The sequence below is a fragment of the Ostrea edulis genome, chromosome 2, assembly GCF_947568905.1.
Source record: "Ostrea edulis chromosome 2, xbOstEdul1.1, whole genome shotgun sequence".
NCBI lineage: Eukaryota > Metazoa > Mollusca > Bivalvia > Ostreida > Ostreidae > Ostrea > Ostrea edulis.
In genome coordinates, this window is record NC_079165.1 from 108,170,716 (window position 1) to 108,188,693 (window position 17,978).

At 34.5% G+C, this 17,978-nt stretch overlaps 1 protein-coding gene across 2 annotated transcripts in view; it reads left to right on the forward strand.

The window, feature by feature from the left end:
* Positions 1 to 17,978, forward strand: part of LOC125665419 (titin-like) — a 197,062-nt gene that overhangs the window by 145,110 nt on the left and 33,974 nt on the right. For both annotated transcript variants that reach the window (XM_056156017.1, XM_056156018.1), the window contains exon 16: positions 5,563 to 5,772. In XM_056156017.1, coding sequence (XP_056011992.1) covers positions 5,563 to 5,772 — 210 coding nt within the window. The remainder of the gene's footprint in view (positions 1 to 5,562; positions 5,773 to 17,978) is intronic.

Genomic DNA, 17,978 nt, shown 5'->3' on the forward strand with positions numbered 1-17,978 from the left:
TCAAATCGTGTCCATGCATGCCCCTTTTCATGTCTATTGTTTACTCTACTGGTTACTTTGAAAAGATGAAACAAGAGTAAATTCACTTAATTATGCATTATTTTATCAAACACAGACACTAATGAAATAAGGGGCTACAGACTATACAAAATGTTCACTACCAGGTACATGTTCAAGAAAGAAATGTCCAAACAATAGCAAATGTAAATACATGTACTATGTTGATATTTATGCCTCCCTTTAAAGAAGAGCGGCGTATTGCTTTGCACTACCTGTTGGATGGTCGGTAGACCACATATTGGCCGCTCAGTATCTTGAGAACCATTTACTTGATCGTAATGATATTTCATATTTGGGTTGATATTAAGTAGAAGAGGGCCCCTATCGATTCTCAGGTCAAAGGTTAAGGGTCAATCTACTCTGGACATAGGAAGACACTGTCCTCTCAATATCTTGAGAACCCTTTGCTTGACAGACATCAAACTTTGTACACTGCTGCATCTTCGGGAGAAGATGATCCCTATTGATTTTGAGGTCATGTGGTAAAAGGTCAAGGGTCAAACTGGACATAGGAAGATACTGTCCACTCAATATCTTGAGAACCTTAGTTGCTTCACATACATCAAACTTAGTACACTGGTACAACTTCAGGAGAAGATGACCACCATTGATTTTGAGGTTACATGGTCAAAGGTCAAACTGGACATAGGAATATACTGCTCACTCAATATCTTGACAACCCTTTGCTTGACAGACATCAAACATTAAGTACACTCAGGTACATCTTAAGGAGTAAATGACCATTATTGATTTTAGCTCACCTGAACTGAAAGCTCAAGTGAGCTTTTCTGATTGCCTGTTGTCCGTGTGTCTGTCTGTAAACTTTTTACATTTTCGATTTCTTCTCAAGAACCACTGGGCCAATTTCAACCTAACTTGGCCAAATTAAAGCATCATTGGGTGAAGGGCTTTCAGGTTTGTTCACATGAAGGGCCATGTCCCTTTCAAAGGGGAGATAATCACAAAAATGCAAAAATATGGTGGGGGTCATTCTTCTCAAGAACCACTGGGCCAGAAAAGCTGAAATTTTACATGAAAGCTTCCTGACATAGTGCAGTTTCAAGTTTGTTAAAATCATGGCCTCCGGGTGTTGGATGGGGCCACAATAGGGGATTAAAGTTTTACATACAAATATATAGGAAAAATCTTTTTCTTAAGAACCACTGAGCCAGAAAAGCTGAGACTTACATGAAAGCTTCCTAACATAATGCAGATTCATGTTTGTTCAAATCATGGCCCCTGGGGTTAGATGGGGCCACAATAGGGGATCAAAGTTATACATGTACATACAATTATATAGGGAAAATCTTTAAAACTCTTCTTCTCAAGAACCACTGAGCCAGAAAAGCTGATATTTACATGAAAGCTTCCTGATATAGTGCAGATTGAAGTTTGTTTAAATCATAGCCCCCGGGGGCAGGATGGGTCCACAAGGGGGATCAAAGTTTTACTTAGAAATATATAGGGAAAATCTTTAAAAATCTACTGGGCCAAGAAAGTTGAAATTTACATGAATGCTTGCTAACATAGTGCAGATTGAAGTTTGTTAAAATCAACCCCAAGGATAGGATGGGGCCACAATAGGGGATCAAAGTTTTACATACAAATATATAGGGAAAATATTTTAACATTTTCTTCTCAAAAACTACTGGGCCAGGAAAATTGAAATTTACATGAAAACTTCCTGACACAGGGCAGATGTAATTTTTTATTTAAATCATGCCCCCCCCCCCCCCCCCCCCCAAGGGGTAGTATGGGGCCACAATAGGGATCCAAGTTTTACATGCGTATAGGAAAAATCTTTAGATATGAGCCAAGGTGACTCAGGTGAACGATGTGGTCCATGGGCCTCTTGTTAATTAAGTCACCTAGCTGGTCAAAGGTCAAGTGTTAAACTGGCCATAGTAATATATTATCTATATTTTAAAAAACCAGTTGCTTGATTTACGCTAAACTTGGTACACTGGTATATAGCATAAAGAGTACAGTACCAACCAGACCCAACCTGACACCCGGGGACTGCTCTGGGACTGCTCTCTCAAAAAGTGGGACTGTTCTGGTACTGCCACGGGACCGCTCTAGAAATTAGTCCCAGCAGTCCCAGGACTGCTTTCTGGGACTGCTTTGTTCAGCCAGGTGTGAATGAATCACGTGATGTTATGATTGACAAGAAAGCCCTGTCCACCATGTATCCAGAATATACACAAATCACTTCAGTAGTTTTTTCACCGCTTACTGACACGCTTTCACTAGAGAACTTGAGCAAATAATGGATGGAAATAGAATAACAAGAATATCTCCCTACATTCGGTGACGGATAATTATTTAAAATCATGAATATTAAACATTTGTACAGAGGCGTTTTCACATGAAGAAAAAAACTAACAAACAAATGAATGCACCTACGCTGTATTTTTAACACACTTAAATACTTTGGTAAAAGCACAGTGTTCTGTCTTTGAAGTCATGGGAAATGGTGGATTGATAAGTCCACAAGTACATTGTACCTTTATACTTTTTAGCTCACCTGAAGCGAAGGTTCAAGTGAGCTATTCTGATCACATTTTGTCCGGCGTCCGTCTGTCTGTCCGTCTGTCTGTAAACTTTTCACATTTTCGACTTCTTCTCCAGAACCACTGGGCCAATTTCAACCTAACTTGGCCAAAAGCATCCTTGGGTGAAGGGCTTTCAAGTTTGTTCAAATGAAGGGCCATGTCCCTTTCAAAGGGGAGATAATCACAAAAATGCAAAAATAGGGTGGGGTCATTTAAAAATCTTCTTCTCAAGAACCACTGGGCCAGAAGAGCTGAAATTTACCTGAAAGCTTCCTGACATATTGCAGATCCAAGTTTGTTCAAATCATGGCCCCCGGTGTTAGGATGGGGCCACAAGGGGGGATCAAAGTTTTACATACAAATATATAGGGAAAAACTTTAAAAATCTTCTTCTCAAGAACCACTAAGCCAGAAAAGCTGAGATTTACATGAAAACTTCCTGACATAATGCACATTCAAGTTTGTTCAAATCATGGGCCCCTGGGGTTGGATGGGGCCACAATAGGGGATCAAAGTTTTACATACAAATATATAGGAAAAATCTTTAAAAATCTTCTTCTCAAGAACCACTGAGCCAGAAAAGCTGATTTTTACATGAAAACTTTCTGACATAGTGTAGATTCAAGTTTGTTCAAATCATGGCCCCCGGGGATAAGATGGGGCCCCAAGGGGGGGGATCAAAGTTTTGCACACAAATATATAGGGAAAAACTTTAAAAATCTTCTTCTCAAGAACCACTAAGCCAGAAAAGCTGAGATTTACATGAAAGCTTTCTGACATAATGCAGATTCAAGTTTGTTCAAATCATGGGCCCCGGGGGTTGGATGGGGCCACAATATGGGATCAAAGTTTTACATACAAATATATAGGAAAAATCTTTAAAATCTTCTTCTCAAGAACCACTGAGTCAGAAAAGCTAATTTTTACATGAAAACTTTCTGGCATAGTGCAGATTCAAGTTTGTTCAAATCATGGCCCACGGGGATAGGATGGGGCCCCAAAGGGGGGATCAAAGTTTTGCACACAAATATATAGGGAAAAACTTTAAAAATCTTCTCAAGAACCACTAAGTCCAGAAAAGCTGAGATTTACATGAAAGCTTCCTGACATAATGCAGATTCAAGTTTGTTCAAATTATGGCCCCCGGGGGTTGGATGGGGCCACAATAGGGGATCAAAGTTTTACATACAAATATATAGGAAAAATCTTCTTCTAAGAACCACTGAGCCAGAAAAGCTGATTTTTACCTGAAAACTTTTTGACATAGTGCAGATTCAAGTTTGTTCAAATCATGGCCCCTGGGGGTAGGATGAGGGCACAAGGGGGATCAAAGTTTTACCTACAAATATATAGTTAAAATCTGTTTCTCAATAACCACTGAGTCAGAAAAGCTGATATTTACAAGAAAACTTTCTGACATAGTGAAGATTCAAGTTTGTTCAAATCATGGCCCCCAGGGGGGGGGGGGGGGGGGGGGGGGTAGGATGGGGCCACAAGTGGGGGGGGGGGGGTCAAAGGTTTACATACAAATATAGGAAAAAGCTTTAAAAATCTTCTTCTCAAGAACCATTGGGCCAAAGAAGTTGACATTTACATGAAAGCTTTCTGACATAGTGTAGATTCAAGTTTGCAAAGGGTAGTTTGGGCCATAATAGGGACTAAGGTTTTACATGCAAATATATATGGAAAGTCTTCAGATATGGGCCAAAGTGACTCAGGTGAGCGATGTGGCCCATGGGCCTCTTGTTTTATGGGGGTATACATAAACTGGAAGCTGTAGATTTGAAATTATTAAGGAAAGGTATGGATTTTCCCCATGAATAACTATATACAGATGTAACTCTACTAATATAAACAGAAAAAATGATATGTAAACCATATAAGGAAAATGCGTCCACATTTGTTTGTTTTTTAACATTTTGGAGAATAACGCTAATTCAATAATTTTGCACATATTATTCTAAAACTTTAAAAATCTTCTTCTCAAGAACCATTGAGCCAGAAAAGCTGATTTTTACATGAAAACTTTCTGACATAGTGCAGATACAAGTTTGTTCAAATCATGGCCCCCGGGGGGTAGGATGGGGCCACAAGTGGGGGGGGGGGGGGGTCAAAGTTTTACATAAAAATATAGGAAAAATCTTTAAACATCTTCTTCTCAAGAACCATTGGGCGAAAGAAGTTGACATTTACATGAAAGCTTTCTGACGTAGTGTATATTCAAGTTTGCAAAAATCGTGGCCTCCAGGCGTAGTTGGGGCCATAATGGGGACTAAGGTTTTACATGCAAATATATATGGAAATTAAGTCTTCAGATATGGGCCAAGGTGACTCAGGTGAGCGATGTGGCCCATGGACCTCTTGTTTCATTACTCTGAATGTTAATTTATTAATTCCAAACCAAAAAATGCTACCTAAACCCCAAAAATCCAGGACTAAGGACCCACCTTAAGGTCTTCCGTTTCAGACGGAAGACCTTATAGTGATTGTACCGTTTATTATTCTTTTTTTTTTCACTGACGATTTCTCAGAGATGGTTTACAATGACATCACTTTTTAATTGGGGGAGGTTTGGGGAACATATGTAACGGTCCCTGTTACAATTAGAACTAGTTTGAAATGATTTAATTGGCATTACTATGAATTAAATGATGCATATGTTAACACTTTTCAAGGTAATGTTATATATATCACTGGTAAGCTCCTGCAATGCAGAGTACAACATTGACATAAGATTTAACTGTGAAGAATTTCAGTAGCTATATGTATTTACATCATTCCACTCCAAATGGGCACCTATGGGAGTCTCCAATTCCTGTTTTGGCACAAAGTACCTAATATGCATTGACCTGAGAGCTGATGTTTCACATCATTTCAAACTCCATTCAAATAGACAAGATTTTAAATTATCTTTTGTGTGTATTTAGATGATTATTGGTATGTTTAGATGATGGTCTTAAAGTGAATGCCCTGTATGTGTCAGCTGACATTGTGAATGATGAGAAACCAGGCCCTTCTGAAACAGCAGTATATGCAGAGGTGAATAAAAGGGGTCCAGAAAGTGACAGCAACGCCAATGTTTACGCAGAAGTGAAGAAAACTGGAAAAAAAGGTGGAGAAGACAAAGCAACAAATGGTGCAGTTAAACCCAAAAAAGGTAAATTTACAGAAAACCATTCCAGGTTTTACTCATTTACTGTAGAGAAACTATACTGTCAATATATCAAATTAACATGTTGATGGTACAGTGTATGTAGTAACTGCATTGTACTGATACCCCCAGTTCAAAGTCAACTCCATTGTAAATGCACACACTTTATTTAATTCTAGCAAGCATAATCCAATTATACAACATTCATGTGTATATGTAGTGGTCGAGTGGTGTGATTTACTGCAAATATACAAAAATAAGTAAAGTATTTCATAGCAAAGACAAATACCTAACATTTGATAAATGTTATCCTCAGACCTGTGACAGAACAGCTGGAGTTTTGGTCTGATAACTGGAGATTTTTTATCGACATTTCTTTTACCGTTTTTGTGTGTTCATTGGCTAATGAAATCATGCTACTAGTAGTTTTTTTTTGTGTGTGTTACAAGTGTCTGAGTTCATAATCATCAGATCCTTTTTGTGTTGAGAACATTGATAATTCCCTTTTTGTGTTAAGAACATTGATAATTCTTAAGTCAATACCTTAAAAACCACAATTAAAAGAAAAAAACTTGTTATATTTATATATTTATTACAGAGATAACAAGTTATAACAATTATCACTTTTCAGAAAAGTTGACCAACATATTAGATCTAGGCCTACTAACAAATTTAAGCTCACTTGAGATTTCAGTACTGGTGAGCTAAATAATATAAAGAACATGTTCTCACGTAAAAGAACTACATTGCATATATGAATACGTGTTTTTTCAGTGAAACGTGTAGTGAACAAATATATGTTACAAGACTTGGCCACGTACTATTTATACATGCGTGTGTAAATAAATATTGAGAAAATTCGAACTGTACACACCCATCGTCGTCTTGCCGTATCCATCTTTGAATATACAGTTCAGTTAGAGATAATCCATTCTAAAACAATTGTGTCATTCTGTCCACACATTTTACGAACATCTTCAGTGCCCACTTTCTTTTCCCACCTGCACCTTACCAAGTTTTCAACAGCATCAAAGATGTCCGACTTGATGTTTTTATAACAACTTCAACTGTTGGTATCACTTCCTAATCACCAGAGCGTGTGCCAGAAACAATCTTTTTAATCATCCACTAATTGTTTATTATCACTAATTGCTGTGTAATCATAAATAAACTCCTCAAATTGCTTCAGTAATTACTGTACCCTCGTTAATTGACATTTACCTGTTTAACTGTGCAGTCACTGTGACAGAAAATCAATAACAGGAAATAGACGACTTTCGATTGTCTCGGGGTTTTTCCTTATCAATATCGAAAAATGGCGCTCAGAAAAGTTTTGTTGTTGAAAATTTGAAATGACGGAAGATTTTACATTTTAACGGAAGGAACGGAAGGGGGGCTCAAATTCGGGAGATTTTGTCTTCCGACGGAAGAATCACAGGTCTGACCCCTGGATTATCCTAGTAAACAAATACTCTATCAACCTCAGTAAGTAATATTGTTTACAGTAAATACTCTACACTTGTACTCTAGAAAACCAGTACATAATGTCCAAAAAACAATTTCATCGGACTGGAAAGTGAAAAATTTGTTCCTAGAAACTACATAATATTACACATAAATAGCTAGAGGAAAACATTCCTATCAATACATGGAAATTGCAGAGTGCACAAAAAATACACACCAAAAGTTTCACAACATAATTTTATGTCCTTCAATACTATGAAAGTTGATATGAACCATATTATCATATACTTTGAAAACGCTACGATAAAGCTATGAATTTTATAACAAACGTGCACTCTAAACATATGTTACCAAAAATGCACTTTCGCAAGTAAACACGCTGTAAACATTCAGTTAACAACAATATATGTACATAAATTCTCTTGTAGAATAATTTACATATAAAATGTCAGGTTTAACTTACCATCTTAGAAGTTTCTCTCATAGAAAAATATAGGGTCTTCAGCACAGGTGACTAGTAATCTAGAAAATGGCTGGTAAATTGTACTTAAGCTCGTGCACCCATGAAAAATGTAAAATCCAAGCTAAACCGGATATTGAAACATTCAAATAAATCCGAAAAAATATGGAACTGAAAAATCCAGAAAAATGTTTGGTACAATGTTAAATTGGCCATAACATGCATGTTGCAGTTTTTATTGAAAACCATGTAAAGCAATTACATGAAAAGTGTACATGTAGCTCAAAAAGTTTGGTCCAATCATATTAGATCATCTCACAAAATATTTGTCATCCATCATTAACCAGAACCACTGGTTCCCAAGGGTAGGATAAGGCCAAAATAGGGTATCAAAGTTTAGCTTGGGGTTATATAGAAAAATATCTTATTACAGTGATTTTTCAACATTTTTCAAAAGGGTCTTGTACGTGGCTTTCGAATTGGGAAGAATTGTCAACATTTTGATCAAATTGGGAAAACCTAGACATTATTGTAAATATGCTAAATATAATATCATATCAAACAAGATATCAAACACAATTTAATGTCATTCTTCTTTTATTTTACATATTATTTAACTTTCTTTTCTTTAAGTTCTGAAATTTTTCAACTATTCTTTCTAAATCAATCTAAAATTGATGCGCCTTTGTCATGTCGAACATAAACTATTCACATTGAACTTCTTTTTAAACAAATACGTTTTTCACCAGTTTTTATTATTGGAAAAAGTGCAAGTTAAAATGGAAAAAAAATTAGTAATTTTTGGGAGGGGAAAGGGGAATAGTACCGAAAATTGAATATTTTCACAAAACCAAAGATCTCACTCATATGAAATAATTAGCAATTTAAAAAAATATTATAAATAAATTTAGGATTAATAAGTGATTGAAATAGCAAATTTCATCATTCTTCTTTCTAATGAAACCATTTTTGCGGAAATATCTTGATTTTATACAAAGTTATTTCAATTTAAAAAGTACCACACGCGCCTCATATTTCACTGATGAAACAGGCAGAAGTCACGATAGTCTCAAGGGGAAGTAAATTACCAGTTACGTAAGTTAGCCTGCTCCGATCGCTATGTGCATGGGGTATACTATTGATGAATGAAACGGGCACCTGCTGTACAAATTTGACATTTTTTGATGGAGATTTAGTTGTCTTCAAGGTATCACACCGGTAATTGTCCAATCAAAATGAACTTAAGTCAATTGTAGTTCCATATATTTAAAGAAATATTTTTTCCTTGCGCGATTTTTCTCATTTCCTCTTCTTCTTTTCTCTTAATTTTTGTACCCCTGATTAGGAAATTTTGTATAATTTGTAGAAATAACCAAGTGTATATAAAGGAACTATTTGTTGTTGGTAGCTGAGGCTACTTCCTGAGGTGCACTCCGGCTGTTTACACACATGTGAAAAACACGTGGATTTGAGGGTAGTGTTGTTTGCGGGTAACTTATTTTCGAAAATGCCGCGTAGGGTGTTTTTTTTTCCTGGTGTCGACAGACGAGATAGGTAACATTGAACGTGTCTTTGTTATTCGGCATCAATTTTGTAAACTGATTTTTAATGATTTTTTTCTCTATAGTAATATATAGTGAAAATAATTAACGGTGTGATACCTTGAAGGAAGTCGTGAATTTCACAATTTCCCGTTTTTCTCAGTCCTTTCCCTTTTCATAGGCTCAAAATCAGCACTGGATATCAAAACAAGAGGTTTGAAAAAAAAAACGGTGTTTTAATAGGTCATTCAAGAAACATGACGCAATACACAATGTGAAATTTCAGTTCCATATAAATACGTATCAACGTATTTTTTGCCTTATACAGCTAGAAAATCGTAAATATTTGTATAAACACCCATCTACATAGCATACACTGGCGGTTTTAACATTTAACACATCCAAAAGACGTATCAAAATTTCACATCGATTTTACAATACGCATATTGCACAATAACCCCCCACCCCCTCTCCTCCTGCCTTGCGCAACTGTTAGATGGACTTTGCTTGACATTCATAAACATCATACATAACTCTATGACTTCTTGATTCAATGTCCTTATTGTAAATTAACCCAATTAAGAGATTTCGTATTTCTGCGTAGAGTTTAGAAATTTTATTTATTTTTTTAATTTTCTGTCCTCTAGAGAAATTCAGATAATTCATGGTAAATGCCCGTCAAGGTCACTCATATGAACATCAAAATGTCTCCTTAACACAGAAGATTTCAAATTATTCGTTTTAAGGGCCCAACACGCGAAGTAATATTTCTGGCACGATTTACGACAGTCCCCTCCGTAGCAGGATATCAAGGCTCTGACGGTGTAGGCCATAATTCTATTGCCGGCTTCTAAAACGTTGACCAAACATTTGTGTTCTGTCCTGCATATTAAGTTTGTCACTAGATATTTTTACCATTTTGAGCATTTTAAATGCTTGCAATTCAAAGTCACTAAACCTAGCGCCCTTGATATTTGACCTACATCTTTTTTAGAACCAAAATTTAGGAAATGTTTTAGCTTAAATTTTTTGTAATGAACAGTTACATGGATGATTCTGTATGATTTGTGTACACGTTTAAAAACGTCACATTATCCAGTCAGACTTTAGTCTTATTTATTTGTTTTAACCAGTATTTAGTCTTCTTAATGTGTTACCCCTCGTTTGAAGAAAGGCTAAAATTATGCAAAACCCCTGACAGATTAGGGGGCCATTATCTGAAACACTAATCACCCGTGAGTATCAACTTGGTTTAATCTGTTAAGCGTAATTAATGGGCTCTTCTAGGATACAAAATTGACCAGATTCAGATTTCATTATAGTACCGAAAATTGAATATTTTCACAAAATCAAAGATCTCACTCATATGAAATAATTAGCAATTTAAAAAATATTATAAATAAATTTAGGATTAATAAGTGATTGAAATAGCAAATTTCATCATTCTTCTTTCTAATGAAACCATTTTTGTGGAAATATCTTGATTTTATACAAAGTTATTTCAATTTAAAAAGTACCACATGCGCCTCATATTTCACTGATGAAACGGGCAGAAATCACGATAGTCCCAAGGGGAAGTAAATTACCAGTTACGTAAGTTATCTTGCTCCGATCGCTATGTGCATGAGGTAATATTGATGAATGAAACGGGCACCTGCTGTGCAAATTTGACATTTTTTGATGGAGATTTAGTTGTCTTCAAGGTATCACACTGGCAATTGTTCAATCAAAATGAACTTAAGTCAATTGTAGTTCCATATATTTAAAGAAATATTTTTTTCCTTGCACGATTTTTCTCATTTCCTCTTCTTCTTTTTTCTTAATTTTTTTCTTAATTTTTTTTTTTTTTTTTTTTATATATTATTCATTTATTTCACAGAGCTTACTTTATAACAATTTTAAAATAACTAACTAATATAATAGGGCAGCTGCCAGGGATGGGGCCCTGACTAAGCTCCCTCAATATATAACAAAGTTTTTACTAAAGTACCACGCAGGGTACATATTAACTAATTTAGATGTACATTCATTGAATACATAAATTTCATTGCATGTCAGAGTAATATTGTCATAGTTGACATTTAAATATATAGGTTATACAGTATTCATATTGTATGATGATCAATGTAACAATGAGTTAGTAAATTACAACAATGCCATAATGTTAAATATAATAAAGCTAGGGATTTTCTTAAAACATAATACCACTCATGCTGCCTCAGGGTCCACACACACACAAACTAGAGTCCAGAGATGACCCTAGGGCAGCCTAGCCGGGAGACCATTTTCTCCCAGTAGAGGTGGATTTATATCATACGTAAAACTACATTTACATAATTAAATACATGTGGTACGTGAACATATCGATTACAAATAAATACAGACATATGAATAGTAAGAAATATATGTATATTAATTAAAAGTATGTTACAATACTGATAATGTCTCACACATTGATTTAATTTTATTAAAGTTTATCCGAAATTCCTAATATAATGTCTATATAATTCGAGTTATGAGTGTTACATTTCTTAAGTACTTTATGATATGTTAGCAATTCATATTTTATATGTTGTTTAACTCTTTCTTGTGTTTCATTTTTGCTCTTGAGTCTACATAACATTTTGAATTTGTATATACGATAAGCAATGAAAGAAATTAAAATATTAAGAACTGATATTTTGTCATTTGTTTCCTGATAGAAGCCAATAACAATATGTTTCCAGCTAATTTCAAATTTTAATGAGGAACTTATCAAATTCCAAATATCTTTGACATTTGAACAATCAAATATTAAATGTTTACAATTTTCTGTTTCATTTGGACATGAGTTGCATTTACTGCTTATATCTTGGCAGCATTTACTTAAGAATAAATTATTGCTGAGCAAGTTGTTCAGAAGTTTATAGTTGAACTCTGCAACCTTTTTATCAAAAATATTTGCAATTTTATGTCTATATATTTTTACCCATGATGATTTACACTGAATATGAAATTCTCTTTCATAGAATGACTGATAAATAGGTGTACGTGATTTTTTATTGCATAAAATTTTGTAAAAAATTTTTGAAATACCTTTGCTTAAGTTTAATAGTTTGTTACCGTACTGAAAGCGAGGGATTATTGAAGAGTTTGTGATAAATGGAACAATTGAAAGATCATATTTGTTTATAAATTCTCTAAAGACTGAATATAAAATCTTATATTGGCAAATCCAATTACTTTTGTATTTTAAATTATCAAGAAACCATTTAGCAGGTTTTAGACCACTTGAGTCACATATATCTTTGACATAGAGCAGATTACTTTTAATCCAATCAGGGAAATATAGTGTCTTACCTTTATATGTGAATAATTTATTATTCCATATTAGTTGTTGTAAGAATTCTGTAGCTGATAAATGCATTTGTCTCTGTTTACATTTATTGTAACATATAAAAATTTGTTGATAGAAAATTGGAAAGTTTTTGATTAAGCCATAATTTTTCAAATCTGTTTCATTGGTAATTAGAATATATTTAAAGTAAATATTATTTTTCAGACATAAGGATTCTACATATGACTTTAATTTTCCCTTTGAATTTAGTAATTTTTCAACCCAAGATGCTTTTATTGACATTAATTTTGACTCAACGTCTATCACACCAATACCTCCTTCATTAATGCTACGTATTAAAGTATTTCGTTTTATACGATCTGTTTTATTCCATAGGAACTTAAATATAAGTCTATTTATTGTTTTTATTTCTTCATTGCATGGTAAAGAGAGAACAGAGATTCTATATAAAATCTTAGATAGAGCTAACGTGTTGATCACGCAAGTTTTTCCAAAAAGAGTGAGGTTTCTTGTTTTCCAAGCCTCAAAAAGTTTTTCCATGTCTTTTATACAATTCAAAATATTATTTTTATAACAAAGTGTTTTATCATGACCAATGTAGATTCCTAAAGTTTTTACACAAGAGGAATTTATATTTATTCCACAAATATTATTCGTATAATTATGTTTTAGGTTTCCCATTAAGATACTTTCCGATTTGGATATGTTAAGAATCATTCCCGAAACGGAACTAAATTTATTTATGATATCTAGAGCATTATTCATTGAGACTTCATCTTTTAAAGGGAGTGTACAGTCATCTGCATGTTGGACAATTCTAATTTCATTATCTTTGTCATTATTAACCATGTTAATACCTTTGATGCTATTGCTTTTTCTAATCTGAATTGCAAGAATTTCAGTAACAAACAAAAATATTATAGCAGAAATGGGACACCCCTGACGGATGCCCCGGGACATTTTACAGGTTTTTGATATCCACCCATTATTTTTCATTCTGAATAAAGGCTCTGTATATAAAATGTTCAGCCACTTTAAGAAATTAATACCGAAATTAAAGGATTTAAGTGCTTTAAACATAAAATTCCATTCCACTGAATCAAAAGCTTTTTGAAAATCAAGAAATAATAATATTCCGTCCTCATTACAATTTTCACAATATTCAAAGATATCAGCTATTATTCTTGCGTTTAATCCTATAAATCTACCTTTAATATATGCAGACTGGTCATTTGATATTAAATTATTAATTACTTTTTGTAATCGTCTTGCAAAAGTAAATGCGATGATTTTGTAGTCAGTGTTAGTCAAACTAATTGGTCTGTAATTTTCTAGCAAATTTTTTTCTCCTTTTTTGTATATAATGGATAAAACTGACAATCTCTGAGAAAGTGGTAATTTATTATCATCAAAAGATTTTTGAATGGTAGAAAAGAAATGTTTTTTAAGTTTAGGCCAAAACATTTTATAAAACTCACTTGGTAGTCCATCAAGACCAGGGCTTTTATTATTTTTCATTGCAGAAAGTGCATCTGAAAACTCTTGTAATGTTGGGAATAGTTCAAGTATTTGTCTATCATTTTCATTCAGGATATTTTCAACACTTACATTGGAAAAATATTCTTCTATCTTATTTTCTTCAATATCATAAGATTTATAAAGATTTTCATAAAAAAACACTCATTTTGCGTAATATTTCATCGTTATCAGTAGTTAAAGTATCATCTTCATTTCTTAGCTGTTTAATAGTATTGCATGTTTGCCTTTGATTCTCCAATCTTAAAAAGTATGAAGTATTTTTTTCACCCTTTTCTACCCAATTTGCCCTTGATCTTATTTGCGCTCCCTTTGATTTCTCATTTATGAGGTTTGATAAAGATTCCTCTAAGAAACGTTTTCTGTTCATATCAATTTCACTAGAGTGTAATATTTCAATTTCATTTAGTTCATTTTCAGCTTCTTTAATTTTTAGATTATATGATTTTCTGATTCGTTTAGAAAAGTTTATACAAAATGTTTTAATTGAGGTTTTTAATTTTTCCCAATGTGTATGTGAGTCATCATCACTATCTTGAAAGTTTTCCAAAAATGAGTTCATCGAATTTATAAATTCTTTATTTTCAAGTAGAGATGTATTAAATTTCCAATACCCTGGCCCACGTATGTTACCTGATATATCTAATGTAAGTTTTAAACACATGTGATCAGACATTCTAATACCATTTGAGTGAGAGCCTGGAACTCTCCTCACAGTTACATTATTTGGTATAAAACATAGGTTAGAAGATATGAAAATGTAGTCGATTCTAGAGGTTGGTATATTGTCACCATTGCACCATGTAAAACCTTCTTTATTATACAGTGATCTCCATACATCACTTAATTCAAAACTATTAATAAACTGTTTGAGTGTATATAAACTCTTATCTGCACTATTTTCATTGTCTAACTCACAATTAAAATCCCCTCCTATGACAAAATTTTCTTTGTTAATTGTATATTGATTACACCATGTTGAAATTCTTTTTAAAAAAGCATTTCTTTCTTTTATCTGATTTGGTGCATAAATATTAACAAAAGTGAAAACATTTTCTTCAAATTTTAGATTAACAAGAAGTCTCCTACCATCATTCGATCTATGTACATTTAAAATTTCAACAGGTAATTGTTTTCTAAACAGTATTGATACTCCTCTGCTATATTGAGAATCTGAAAAACTATGAATACTTTTTCCATGCCATCTTGAGTTGTAAATATGTTCGTTTTTTTCTATGAAATGTGTCTCTTGAATAAAGATTATATCAGCGTTTATATCATTTAACCATGTAAATAGTTTAACCCTTTTTTCATAAGTGTTTAAACCTCTGCAGTTAATTGAACGAATTGACAAATTTTTCATTTCTAGTATGTCAGATACAAAGAGAGATAACTCTTACATCCAGTTACGATTTTTTACCACGCTGAGAAGCCGGGGCACTTGGTGTTTGGGTGCTTAGATTACGGCCGATCTTTCTGTTCTTGATTAGGTCCATGAATATTTTGCCGAGAGTGTTTTTCCCTGGCCATTTCTTCTGTGTGGTGTGTAGAGTGCCTGCTTTGTCCAAGCCTGACCCCCAATAGTCATCATACACGGCTTCGACGATGGTGCTCTACTTTCCGATTTTTAATAGTTGTTCTTTAAGTTCACTGCATTGATTGATTTTTTTTTCAATGATTTCACGCATCACCACATCTTTTGTGTCTTCCCACTGGTCTGTCGTGGTCACTTGTTTTCCGATCCGTTTTGACTCAAGTGGGGTGGCAGCTTCTCTAATGCTCGTAGCTCACAGCATGTCTCCAGACCTCAAAGCCTTCGCATATTGAAATGCGTGTTCGGAAGTAGGGTGATTGAATCCAAAAATATCTATCTCACACTCATAAAAATTAGATAGAGGGTCATCTTTTCCGCCAAAAGTAATCACATCCTTCTGTCGGTTTTCATGATGTCTACAATCCTTGGACCCCGGCTTGTGTCCAGATTCATGACAAACTTTACAGCAGGATTCGTATTCGCATTGATGCCTCATATGGTCGTCTCCCCAGCAGTTGGTACAACGCAAATTTCTCTCTCGTTTTGGTTGGCCATGATGAAATATAGAGCACTTTAATCCAGCACAAAAACTTGATTTTGGTAGGAATTTGCCATCAGGGAAGGGTCGCATGTATGCGAAGCGGTTTCCGTTGAGTATGTCCGTCATTTTCCTAGTGGACGGATTTCGTATTTTCTCATACTTGATTTCTGACGTGAGCTTAGCGCCTAGTTTGGTTAACATGTCAGTAACACATTTGTCATCAACAGATAAAGGGACTCCTCGGATTGTCACTCGGAGTATATCCTCGTCGGGCTTCTCGGTACCCGCAGAAAACGGATTATTTTCAAACACATTGATCGTTCTCTGTTGAAGTTCAAATCCCTCTGCCACTAACACCTGTCTGCTTTCTCTAGAATTTAGATATATGCGCCAAAGGTCGCGATCAAGTTGGATGCATTTTATATCATTTACTTTCTTCTGAACTGCCGTAAGCAAGTCAAAGTCTGTTATTCTTGAAGTTTTGTTGCTTTGAAAGTCACTGTTACGCAGATAAACCGGTTTTATCATTTGTTGATTTGTCATTGTGGATATGTTAGAATTTCCTGAGCAGTTTTCACCAGTTTTCACCGAAGGTATCGGCACAAAGAAAATGCACAAAAAGCTCCAAATTAAAATAAGGAGAAATCCAAATGTCATCAGAAATTATTAAATTGCACAATATATATACACTATGAACATTTGCGACCAAAAACTGGTATTAAATCCAGGAAAAAATTGTCAAAAAGACGGAGCGTCACAAAAAGCGTGTTGCCTTTTCGCTCGTCACGTGACCGATCACTTCTTTTTTCTTAATTTTTGTACCCCTGATTAGGAAATTTTGTATAATTTGTAGAAATAACCAAGTGTATATAAAGGAACTATTTGTTGTTGGTAGCTGAGGCTACTTCCTGAGGTGCACTCCGGCTGTTTACACATATGTGAAAAACACGTTGATTTGAGGGTAGTGTTTTTTGCGGGTAATTTATTTTCGAAAATGCCGCGTAGGTTGTTGTTTTTCTGGTGTCGACAGACGAGATAGGTAACATAGAACGTGTCTGACTGCGTTATTCGGCATCAATTTTGTAAACTGATTTTTAATGATTTTTTTCCCTCTTTAGTATTATATAGTGAAAATAATTACCGGTGTGATACCTAAAGACCTGCTCTGGTAAACAGTATTATATATAAAATTAATTGAAAATTAAATTCAGTCAAATATTTCTTTATTATGAAATTGCTACAGACTAATATACATGTATATACATATACAATTATTATTATTTTTATACGCCTCGACGGGACGTATTATGGTATGGCGTCGTCCGTCCGTCTGTCCGGACCTTGTGGGCAGGATACAGACTGAACCATAAGCCCTAGGACTTTACAACTTGGTACATTTGATCACCATGATGAGAGGAAGATGCCTATTGTTTTTCAAGGTCAAAGGTCAAGGTCGTAGTATCACTTATTAGGAAACCCTGTGGGCAGGATACAAACCAAACCGTAAGCTCCAGGATATTATCACTTGGTATATTTGATCACCATGATGAGAGGAAGATGCCTATTGTTTTTCAAGGTCAAAGGTCAAGGTCGTAGTATCACTTATTAGGAAAACCCTGTGGGCAGGATACAAACCAAACCGTAAGCTCCAGGATATTATCACTTGGTATATTTGATCATCATGATGAGAGGAAGGTGCCTATTGTTTTTCAAGGTCAAAGGTCAAGGTCGTAGTATCACTTATTAGGAAAACCTTGTGGGCAGGATACAAACTGAACCGTAAGCTCCAGGATATTATA